Source organism: Haliaeetus leucocephalus, unplaced genomic scaffold (genome assembly GCF_000737465.1).
Source record: "Haliaeetus leucocephalus isolate CR32 unplaced genomic scaffold, Haliaeetus_leucocephalus-4.0 Scaffold656, whole genome shotgun sequence".
In the NCBI taxonomy this organism is placed as follows: domain Eukaryota; kingdom Metazoa; phylum Chordata; class Aves; order Accipitriformes; family Accipitridae; genus Haliaeetus; species Haliaeetus leucocephalus.
Genome location: NW_010973092.1, coordinates 11,711,911 through 11,722,552, shown reverse-complemented (window position 1 = coordinate 11,722,552; position 10,642 = coordinate 11,711,911). Strand labels below are relative to the sequence as shown.

Sequence of the window (10,642 nt, the reverse complement as noted above, 5' to 3'; positions counted from 1 at the left end):
AGGTGAGTGGAGGTAATGGAGCAGTAGATTTCAGAGAACAGGACTTTGATTAGCACCATGATTAGTGTCAGAGTCATGGCATTTTTTGTGCAACTTGCTGTTGAGGAGTGGGTCCTTAGAAGGTAGCTGAAAAAATAAGAATGGCAAATTCTTCTTAAGCTTTAAAGAAAACTCTTTTACATCCTATTCTATCTCTCAGAAGCCTGTGTCATCACCAACACACCTGTGTGTGAGAAGACAAACCACTTTGGACATCCAGTTTCAGATGTAGGTATGAAGGTTGCACTGGTAAAACCCACAGCCATGGGGAGTCATTCCATGGCCCTGCACATCCCTTTCTACCTGTAAAATATGTTCCTACAGTAAGCAGCCTGGCAGGGCATGGGTGATGGCCTGGTCTATCTGCTCCAGCACCTAGAGGCAGGAGCAGAGCTTTCCTTTTGCTACCCCACAAATGCGACATCCCCACTGTAATGGAGCCTGCAGCACTATTCAGGGCCTCTTGATATCACTACAAGGCATCTAGTAAACAAACAACTCCTTTTGGTTGATTCTTTTTTAGGAATTTTTTTAAGCCCTGGTGAACAAATGGCATTCTGCTGCCCTTGAGATCTAGTCCATCTAGAGTGAGAGGTGGGTCCAAAATTGGTGAAAGCAACCAGCAAGTTTACAGCTCTGCATTTAGCACCCCTGTTCATCCCTTTCAGCCTTGTTAAATGTTTTGGAATCTCAGACTCCCCCAGCAGCCTATTTCAAACAAATGCAAAGCCCTCCAGCATCCTCAATAAACCCCAGCTGTAAACCAAACCCAGGCCTTTTTGATTCCTGATCCATGAGCAAACCATTGGCAATCAGCATTTGACAGCAGCAATGAGCACAGAGCTGTCCCTCTGGATGAGACCTTCATGGTCACCACCTCCCTCTGCCTTTTTTTTTTTTTGTGCCTCTCTTCCAGTCATGCCCAGCTGTTTCTTTCTCTCACTGCCTCTGAACCCAAACCCATGTGTTTCTTATGGAAAAAAAAAAAAAATTCTCTGCATCCCCCACCCAGGAAGATCATTTCGCACCAGAAATAGAGCATGCTATACTTGGGATGCAGCCCAGGCATCTTAAAAATAGCTCAGCATGTAGCTCGTGGTGCCACATACGGCTCTGCCAGCTGCCTGGACAGACGGACGGGGTGCCAGTGGGCAGGCCCTCCCCGCACAAGGCCATAAATGACCATGGTGCTCTCCAGCAAACCAATTGGTGCCTGGCAGGGAGAGCAGGGTGGGCAGCATCACGCTATGCCCCGACTCAGCACTGCCTGCCTCCCCTCTGCCCTCCCCAGGCCCCCTCTCCCCTCGCCGCCCTGGCAGCTCGCCTTGCGGTCCACATTCCCGCTGCTCATGGAAGGCATTAACACCAGATAAAAGTACGACGAGCCCAAATGTAGCACCCTGACATCAGCCATCCCCCGAGTCTGGAAGGGAAGCTGTAAACAGAGGAACAAAAGGCAGTTATAAATGACCGTCTTCATTGGCACCCGTGGACAAGTGTTTAAAGAATAAAGATGAGCAAGGGAAGGTGCTGAAATTTGGGGTTGCTCAGTGCTGAGATGTCTACTGGCTCCAGGAGGGAGGAAACTCTTCTAAGGGAGTGGGAAGAGCAAAAGAAAAAGATTGAAAGGATTTTTTCCTCCTTGCAAATGACTTTGTTCCTTTCTGTTCCTCCCAGTCAGTAGGAAAGGGTGGGAACTATTGTTCAATAGTGTGCAATCTGCTGTTCAGCTAGATCCTCACACAACTCCCAGGGCAGCCAGAAATCCTTTGTCTCAAAGCATCCCAGTGACAGAACAGCAGTTCCAGCCAACCTACAGCAGCTGACAGGGTTTCAACATTTGACCAGCTTCAACCACCGTGCTCCACCTGTGCTTATCTCAGTAGATGCTGCAGTTTGTGTTAGTGTGTCTTGAGCAGTTGGATTCCTCATACTCAGCTGCCAACAAGGCCTAAAGGTGTTTCCAAAGGTCATCTCCTCCCCCAAGGTGCCAGATATCATCCACCTAGACCTGGGAATGGGAGAAGTGGCCATCACACAGGCACAGTTGTAGGATCTCACCAGGCTGCAGAAGATCCCGGCTGGCACCCAGGCCATCAGCTGGGAGCTTTGATCTCCCAGCAGCAAAGCCCAGCAATGCAGGGGAAATGCCACGTGTGCCCAGACACCGACCGAGTTCACAACTGATGCTATCACAGCCAACACGAGTAGGACTGCTGACTTTGTTTTAACAACAAAGACCAAGAAAACATCCTGTAATGTAACATTTAAACCAGCACTTACACAATTAAAAAAAGAAAGACCCACTAGACATGATTACGTAGTTTATGCCACCTGTTTATATCAAGGGTGTCCCCATTGCCTGGCTAATGGGAACAACCACTGGGCACTTTAAACCACTGAAAACCAGCAAAGTTCGCACCTTTCTGTTGCATATTTTATATGTAAGAAGGATTGTACATGCATACAGAATTGAAAACAATCGCACAGATGTAATTTTTAAAATACTCATTGTGCAAAAGCCCCTGAAATATACATCTGCAATCAAGATATCATTGCAGAAGACAAGAAAGGAAAGAAGTTGCTAGTTGGTCTGCAAGTATCACAGATTATCAGGAAACACTGTTAGAGTTAATGAACATCTGCAGTTTATATCCTCCAGAAATTAGAAAAACCTGCCATCAAAACCACATAGTGCTATGACCCAGTTGCCAATTAACAAAACTTAAGATTTGAAAGAACAAGATGATATTGATGTGGAAACAAATTTACCATAGATGATATTTTGACAAGAATTTAGGGAAGACACTGAAAAGAAGCCACCTCTTTAGAGTATGTAAAAGACCTGAAAAAGCCATTTTTAGACATCTCCACCACAATTGCTGGGGAACAAAAAAACCCTTTCAAATAAAATTAAGTTATATCAGAAATTAGAAGTCTAAAAATGACATTGAACTTTATTGTTTTAGTTCAGGTAGGACCTACATTTGGCTCTGAGACAAAGACTATAATTTAAAAAAAAAAATAATGTGTAGCAAGAACCTGCTAATTTGTAGCCAACTGGTTAGGGAGTTAGAAGGCAACTAAGCCATATTAGAGTCCTCTGGGAGTTTATTTTTAAACGTGGCCTATAGTTTGGGAACCAAAAGGTATTGAAATGAGAGGGACTGGTGTCATACATAACCCTTTTAGGAGAAATGAAGCATTTTCTGTGGCATTAGCGATAGCCCTAGCATGGTCTATACAATATGGATTTTGGAATGAATTGGCTGATGAAATTAGTGTTCCCACAGCCCTGACTCACCCAGCCTGAATGCCAAACAAGACCTAGGTAAGATGTAACGGGGTTACTAACATCCACTCTTATTAGCTGTGCTTCGTCCCCATTCCCGTACACCGAGCACGTTCACGAACATCTTCTCTTCCAGCTTTCTGAACACCTTCAACCCTCCAGACTCCAAGCCAGCAGCACATCACTGCTGAGCACCCACCCAGAGGACACATCCACCCACCGCCAGCCAGCAGGTGAGCTGGAAGCTGCCCACGGGCCGTGCCGGGTGTCTCAACTCACCCACTCCCCTGCCTGCCAAGGAGGGGAAGCCCAGACCGAGTCATTTCTGTGTCTAGCAGGAAACTCATGCAAATGCAAGAGCTTGAGAGCACCGCTCAGGAAACCCCCAGCCCAGCAGCCTCCCGGGGACATCAGCTGGCCCTCAGCCCCTCAGTTGTGCCGTGGAGACTGGCAAGGCTCAGCACCGAGGGCAGGCACAGCCTGGCACTGCGGGACGGGTGTGCAGCCACATGCAGCAGCTGGAAAACCCTGGAAATGGAAACTCCCAGGGGAAGAGGGGGAAAAAACCCCCTCACCTGGAGAATAGGCTGTCCCACACCATATAAGGAAAAAGAACAAACCTGCCTTTTCCCCTGGTTTTTGGCCACTAGCCTTATGACGATAGAGCCAACTTGCTCTGTGCCAGACTAAGCGTCAGGCCCATATAGGACCTTGGCACTGCTTTCCAGACAAGCACAGGTTTGTACAACTACACTTCCAAAACGGGCAATAGGTCTCAAAACCAGGAAACCTTCACCCACCCCGGCAGCGGAGCAGCTCAGCTGCTTCCTCTCAGGTACCTGCATTCATCCCTTGGAGGTTGCCCTCAGTATTACATGGCCACAGTCCAAGCAAGAGTAAGACACACAGACCTGAGCCAGACCCCAAGCTGGGTCCCCAGTGGGGTCAGCTAGACAGGCTGAAATCCTCTCAGCAATGCCAATTAAATCAGCAACTCCTACTTCTCCCCAAACTCTCAGCTCTCTCCCTTCAGGCCTCCTTTAATAGCTTGATCCCACTTAACATTTTATGCCCTTGATGGGTGCTGAAGGGACCCAGCTGGCTGGGTGCCTTGGCTGTGCCTCTCGGCTGGGCTGCCAGCCCCCCATCAGCCATGGCCCTGGGCTCTGCGTCATAGTAAACAGCATATAGCATGAAGGCCACACGCAGCACAAACCTCAGGGCTAATTTGCTCTTTCAACGTGAGTGGGTTTGAGCCTGGGTTTTAGCTGTTTTCCCTCCCTACAGCCTTGGATCGGAGCAGATTTGGGGATGCCAAAGCCCTGGGTGGAGTCTCCTTGGCTACACTGCGTGTAGGTGTCTGTCATGGACGTCGTTGCTGGACAAAGGAAAGATAAGAAACAGGTTTAGATGAAGTTTGAGGTGTAGTGACTCTTAACTACACTAGACAGTCACACACCACAACCTTTTCTTCCCCGTCTGCTGTGACTCTGGGGAGTGGGCTTTCCGGGGCTGCACTTAAACACCATTTCCAAATGGCTTTCAGTGCCCTTTCTGCTGCCCTGGAGCCAGACAATGGAAAAAACCCAGGTGGTAACCAGGCAAACTAGATTTGCCTGTGTATGATCTGGATGTAATGTTCTTTTTCTCAACGTAATGGCATAACACATCCCTGTGGCCCTGCTAGTCTGATACTAGGGGTGACTAATGCAGGATAGTCCCTAAGTTTGAGTACACCCAGCACCTTTCGAAGTGCTGATTACAAAAGAAAGGCAAAAGCTTTGAGACAAGGGGATTACCCGAGACACGTCTAATCTGGAGCTCTGTCTGTTTGTCATGTGATAACTGGGTATACTATATCCCCTGGGTATTGCATCTTGCTGGGGATATTACGTGTGGCTCATGTGCTGTGTCCCTGCGTGGGTTGGCTACATACACCCCACGGCTGTGGGGACCTGTCCGTGGGCGCTGTACGGAGCCCCACGTGCTGCGTTCGTTGGGTTACACGCTGCCGCGACTTGCATTTTCTCTATATGTTTTGTAACCTTTGGGGTGTCGGTGCTCCGTGCTCTGGCATTTTGGGGGCCCAAAGGGCTTGTCCGCATCTCTCCATCCCTGCTCTGCGCAGCGCACAATGGCCATTGTTTGCCTTCAGGGCGGGAGAGCAGCCTCTGGCTTGGGAGGAACAAAGCCCGGAGCCAGTTCCTGCAAACACAAAACATGCCTTTTTATCACTTCGTGACAAATTGGTTTGTCAGCAGCAGGAAGTGATGTTACTGCCGTCCTCACCAAGGGGAAACTCCTTGTGGTTTCCATGGGGATGTATGCAACTGTAGAACACCAGGTTTATATAAGCTGAAAGCCCGACGCACGCCTGCTGCGTCCTGGGTTTCTAGGCGTCTTGGGTCAGATACAAGGGGCAGGGTCTTGGCCAAGCCCTGCTAACGCGGGGGGACAGGGGCTCGTGTGGGAGCCAGGGGAAATGGGACTCCAAAGCTGTAAACCAGGGTGAACTGTGTACCTTGATATCCCAAACAAACAAAACAGCAAAACAGGGAGAATAAACGAGGGGCGAGAAGGGAAAATGCCTCCCTAACACGTTCACAGTGGGCAAAGTTCAGCTCGGCTGTGTCATCAAGGTATCCTCCGGCTCCGCCACGCTCGGGCTCTGCCGCTGCCCGTCTCGGCCCCTCGTGCCTCCTTGCCCCGCTCATACTTCTTCCTCTGCCCCCCACCTCACCGGCCGTCCCGTTCCTCCCCTCCGCTCCCAGAGAACCCCCCAGCTGAGCCCATCTGTCTCCCCAAAACTGTGGCACTGAGGTGACATTTGCAGGGCTCACTCTGATCTCTTTTACTTTTTGCTGTTGTTCGTGCCCCCGTAACATCCCCTTGTTTGGACCGGGAGCAGTTTGGGATCTGTGTGCAATCCTGTCCACAGAGTTTGCAGGAGTCTGTGGGCTCTGGGCGCCGTGAGGCTTTGATCGTGGATGACAGCAGAAGGGTCACGATAAAGACTTGGAAAAGGACATCGCATGTCCACAGAGCTGGAAGTGCATGTCGGTGCCTCGCTGGGACCAAAGCCCTGCTGTCGCTGGCTGGCTTTACCGCAACGGGCTTTGTGCTGAAGCAGCTCTCTTTTGCACCCCTCTGTCAGGTGCCTGCTTAGGTTATAAAAGCTGATCGGCTGCCAGGTAATGAGTTTTATTGTTCCAAGAAACACATAAACAAGCTCCCCTGGCTGACGGGGAGCGGATTTCTGTTTGAATTGTGATTAACAGGCAGGATTTTTTTTTTATCAGTTACATGGCCAGGGCTGCCAAGGTTGTATTTTTCCACTGAACAAGCTCTGCTTTGCTTTGAAGGTGAAAGTTTGTTCCACTGTTTACTGCAGGTGTAAAAAGGCTCACATATTCAGAAACAGCCTTGCATGCTTTACAGGGAGAGCAGCAGTAGGTGCAATCCCACAGAGCAGCACAACCTGCCAAGGGACTTTCCATGGACGAAGGGGTTTTGCAGGATTTGCAGCACGGGACAGACTTTGGGGAGGAATATTCACTTTGAGGTTCAAACACACGTTAGGAAAATAAGGGTTTCTAACTTCATTTCTTAGTGCCCAGGGAGCTCTCCGCCTTTTAGCTGCTCCATTTTTTTTTATCCCTTGGTGTCAGGTTGAAGCTTGGCGATGGCTGACGTGTAGTGCTGACGACAGGACTGCGTCAGAGGGATAGCTCTCATGGAAGAATTTCAGGCGCAGCAGTGCATCATCCCATCCTTCAAGGGCACCTTCTCCCAGGAGAAGAGTCCTGGATTTTAGCACCATTAATACTCCAGGTAACTCGCAGGATTTCAGCAGGAGTTTGTGGTGCTTTGCTTGTCTCCAGTTACGTGACAAGAGCACAGCTGCTTTACACTGAAAAAACACCTCATCTATAAGCTTAGGACTGTAACTGTTGAAATGCCTTGATTTTACACAAGGAGCCATAACTTGCTGTATCTGCCCAAGCAAAATAATTTTTGATGGGGCAAAAGTAGGATCTGACTCCTTGAATATCAGAGATGCAAGGACTGGTGGCTCCCTTCCGGACTAGACACCCGATGTCCTAGTCCTAGTGCTCCCCCAGCATCCATCTCCCTGTGACCGGTATTACTACCCTGCCCAGGAAAGCAAGCTTCCAGCTGCATCTCTTCCACATCAGCTTCCCCCCAGGAAGGGTATGTCACAGCAACACTGCTCCCCCCCATACACATCCTGCCCCACACACCCCACGGAGAAAGATGTGCAGTTCTGTCACACCACACAGCATTAACCCTGCACTGTTTGCTGCCCATCACCTTCACCCTACAGCTCCTGCCCGTGAGCTGCCAGGAATGCTGGGCTGTTAGAGCTTCCCTGCCTGGCTTTTGATACACAACATAAAACTCTTTTCATTGCCTCAACTGAAATGCCAGATAAAAGTCACTCTAGTGAGCATCTGCAGAAGGAGAAGAATTTATTTGGGTCTGGGTAAGAAAACAAGTGACTTGTTGGTTACCTGATCTCTTGTTATGCCCTGGTTTGTTTACAGAGATAGCCCAGCAAACCAAATACTTCACTCCAGGCATCAGAGGCAGTTTGAGTTGCAAAAAGCAATCAGGTGGGTGGGACAGAAAAAGAAAACACCTTGGCACAAACTCACAACCATTGGAGATCTGTTACCAACAGGTTAATTTTTAGACTTAACCTTTGAAGCATTAAAAGTAAACAAACAATAAGGAAGCTTCTTCCTTCCTAGGAGGGACTATTTTCATTTTACTGTAGCCCTGTGTCCAAGTCTCAGCTGGTTCAAACTGTTACAGCACTGTGGCCATCACTGCAGCCAAATCCACCTTACAGCTGAGAAGCCAGCCTTGGCTCTCTGCCACTGCATCTAATTAAATGGGGACAAAGAAAGGCTCAGGTTAAGAAGCAGCAGTAGTTCCTAGTCAATTATGTTGTTTAAACCCATTTTTCTATCTGGTTCAGTCAAGATCTGATGTCAGCAGTTGACAGTTCAGACTTCTCTTATAGCTCTTCAGCTGGGAGCTTCCACATTAGTTTTGGGACTGTAAAATGCAAGATTTTAAAGAATGTATCATCCACCTCAATAGAAATATCATAATTTATTCTGTTTGTATAAAAAAGTTATAATCATGTAACAAAACTATGTCTTCAGAAGAAGAAATATATTATTTCACATCATAAATAAACCAGCAAACATACAACCCTTGGCAACTCAAAAAAGCACTCGCCTGGTGCTTTCACGTCAGTGCTTGGGAAACAAGAAGAGCTGACATATATACACACACAGGATTACAGTACCAAAAAATACTGAGGTATTTTGTTTCTCTAGAAATGAAACTTTAGGTTTGTGAAGGCAAAAACCCCAATGCACTAATGTAAAAATAAATAAATAGGACTGTCATATAAAAGGAGGACAGCATCAGTGTTGCTCAAAGTGTCCAGGAATGGGAATACTGGTGAGCATGCTACTAAACATGGAGCAGGCTTAGGACAGACAGAAGACAAGGACGAACAGCTCGGGAAGAGACAGTGTCCTTTGATCTCTGTGTAGACATCCAGGTATTGGCTTTAAAAGTCAGCAGAAAAGTCAGTAACACCTAGTTCTCTGGCAGCAGGTGAGCTCCTCTCCATCTACGACACTGTTCTAGGATGCATGGATGGTTCCCCACAAAAACACAAGTGACTGATGACACTGTGCCTGTAGTTATTGCACTTCTGAGACAGTAAGTCCGAGTTCTGACCCTATTTTCACGCAGTTTTCAGCAGCTTGGGGAAGTGGTGATGGGGCTCTGAAGATAGCTTAGAGCACTGGACGAGGTATGAACAGGGATGGAGACTGGAAAGTTAAAGACCGTGGTGGTCGATGCTCCTCTGTCCAACACTGACATAGCAGGGCTACCAGCTTCTGCTGAGCAGTTGGGGGCAAGGACCTGCGACTCAAACTGAAGCAGCTGCCCCATGAAGCTGAAGTTTGGGGAGATGATGCTTCTTCTCTGCTTCACAAACTCAAAGGCTTCATCCAGTTTGACTCTGTTGGTCCTCATGAGATAGGCGAGGCAGATGGTCGCCGACCGGGAAATGCCAGCCTGGCAGTGCACAAATACCCTTCCTCCATCATTTTTAACAGAGTCTGAAAGAGTTAAAATACACAGTTAGCAAACAAGTCCCACTGCTTCCCGAGGTGAGAAAGCACAGGCTGCTGTTTTACATTTCTTTAATCCATCCCTTCCTCAGCCTAATAGGTGCACCCCGTGCTTCTGAGACAAAGAGAGCCTTTGTCCTGAGGGAACCAGCAGTCTAGCTATTTTCATTCTGGGCTCCAATTCCAATTATACTAATAGCTCCTCCAGGTCACTTTAGCAGTCTTGCCAGATTACTTTAACACTGATCCGCTTAAATTCACTAGCTCTTTTCTGCAAGACCAATGCCTCTTGAGTCAAGATTTCAAACAGCTTTGCGAAGCTAAGATTATTCCTTCGAGTAAAATAAAATTAATGGGAATGTTCCCCGCGTATATCTCCCCAACGGAATGAAATTCCCCTATCTCAAATGTAGGGTTTACTGGGGAAAATAACGCCCCAAAATCACTTCCCTGGGTACATACGTTACCCCAAAAAAAGAACAGACTCGTAAGGAGAGCTCATTTACCTATGAAATCAATGGCCTCGTTAAACCAGGAGCTGATATCTGCTTTGTGGTTGTCCTCCACGGGGATACTTTTATACTGGTAGTGCCCTTCGAAGTGGTTGGGGCAGTTGGCCGAGACGTTGATTAACGCCGTGATCCCCAAAGCATCCAGCATGTCTTTTCGGGAGGCATGGTAAGCGCTGCCCAAGTAGAGGAACGGCAGGATTTCCACGGGCCCACCCTAAAGGAGAAAAGGGGCAGAGAAGCGCTTAGCTTCGCTCGGCAGATCGCCAAGAGCCCAGCGAAGCGGCACACCGCCCCGCTCGTCGTCCGTCTCCCCCTATCTCGCCCCCCCCAGCTCACCTGGTCGTAGAGGGGGGTGCCGCAGGAGCTGCACCCCGAGTCGGCGCTGCCGGGCGCGCTGCTGGCGCTCAGGGGCAGGCTGAGGCCGGTGGGGGCGGCCGGTTTGGTGCAGAGCTCGGAGCAGGCGGACGAGAAAGCTTCGTAACCTCCTGCGGGGGGGCAGAGGGAAGGAGAGGGGCGCCGGGTGAGCGCTGCGAGCCCCGCGGGCGGCACCGCCGGGCCGGCTGCGCGCAGCTCCCGCTTCCCCTCCGGCGGGGGCGGGGGGGGGGGTGGGGGGGGGC

The 10,642-nt window shown here is 49.1% G+C and overlaps 1 protein-coding gene across 1 annotated transcript in view; it reads right to left on the bottom strand.

Moving 5' to 3' along the window:
• Window positions 1–8,457: 8,457 nt before the first annotated feature.
• Window positions 8,458–10,642, bottom strand: part of DUSP1 (dual specificity phosphatase 1) — a 2,688-nt gene continuing 503 nt past the window's right edge. The window contains exons 2-4 of the mRNA XM_010579072.1: window positions 10,362–10,510; window positions 10,020–10,239; window positions 8,458–9,501 (exon numbers count right to left, since the gene is read on the bottom strand). Of these exons, the coding sequence (XP_010577374.1) occupies window positions 9,131–9,501; window positions 10,020–10,239; window positions 10,362–10,510 (740 nt within the window). The 3' untranslated portion in view covers window positions 8,458–9,130. The remainder of the gene's footprint in view (window positions 9,502–10,019; window positions 10,240–10,361; window positions 10,511–10,642) is intronic.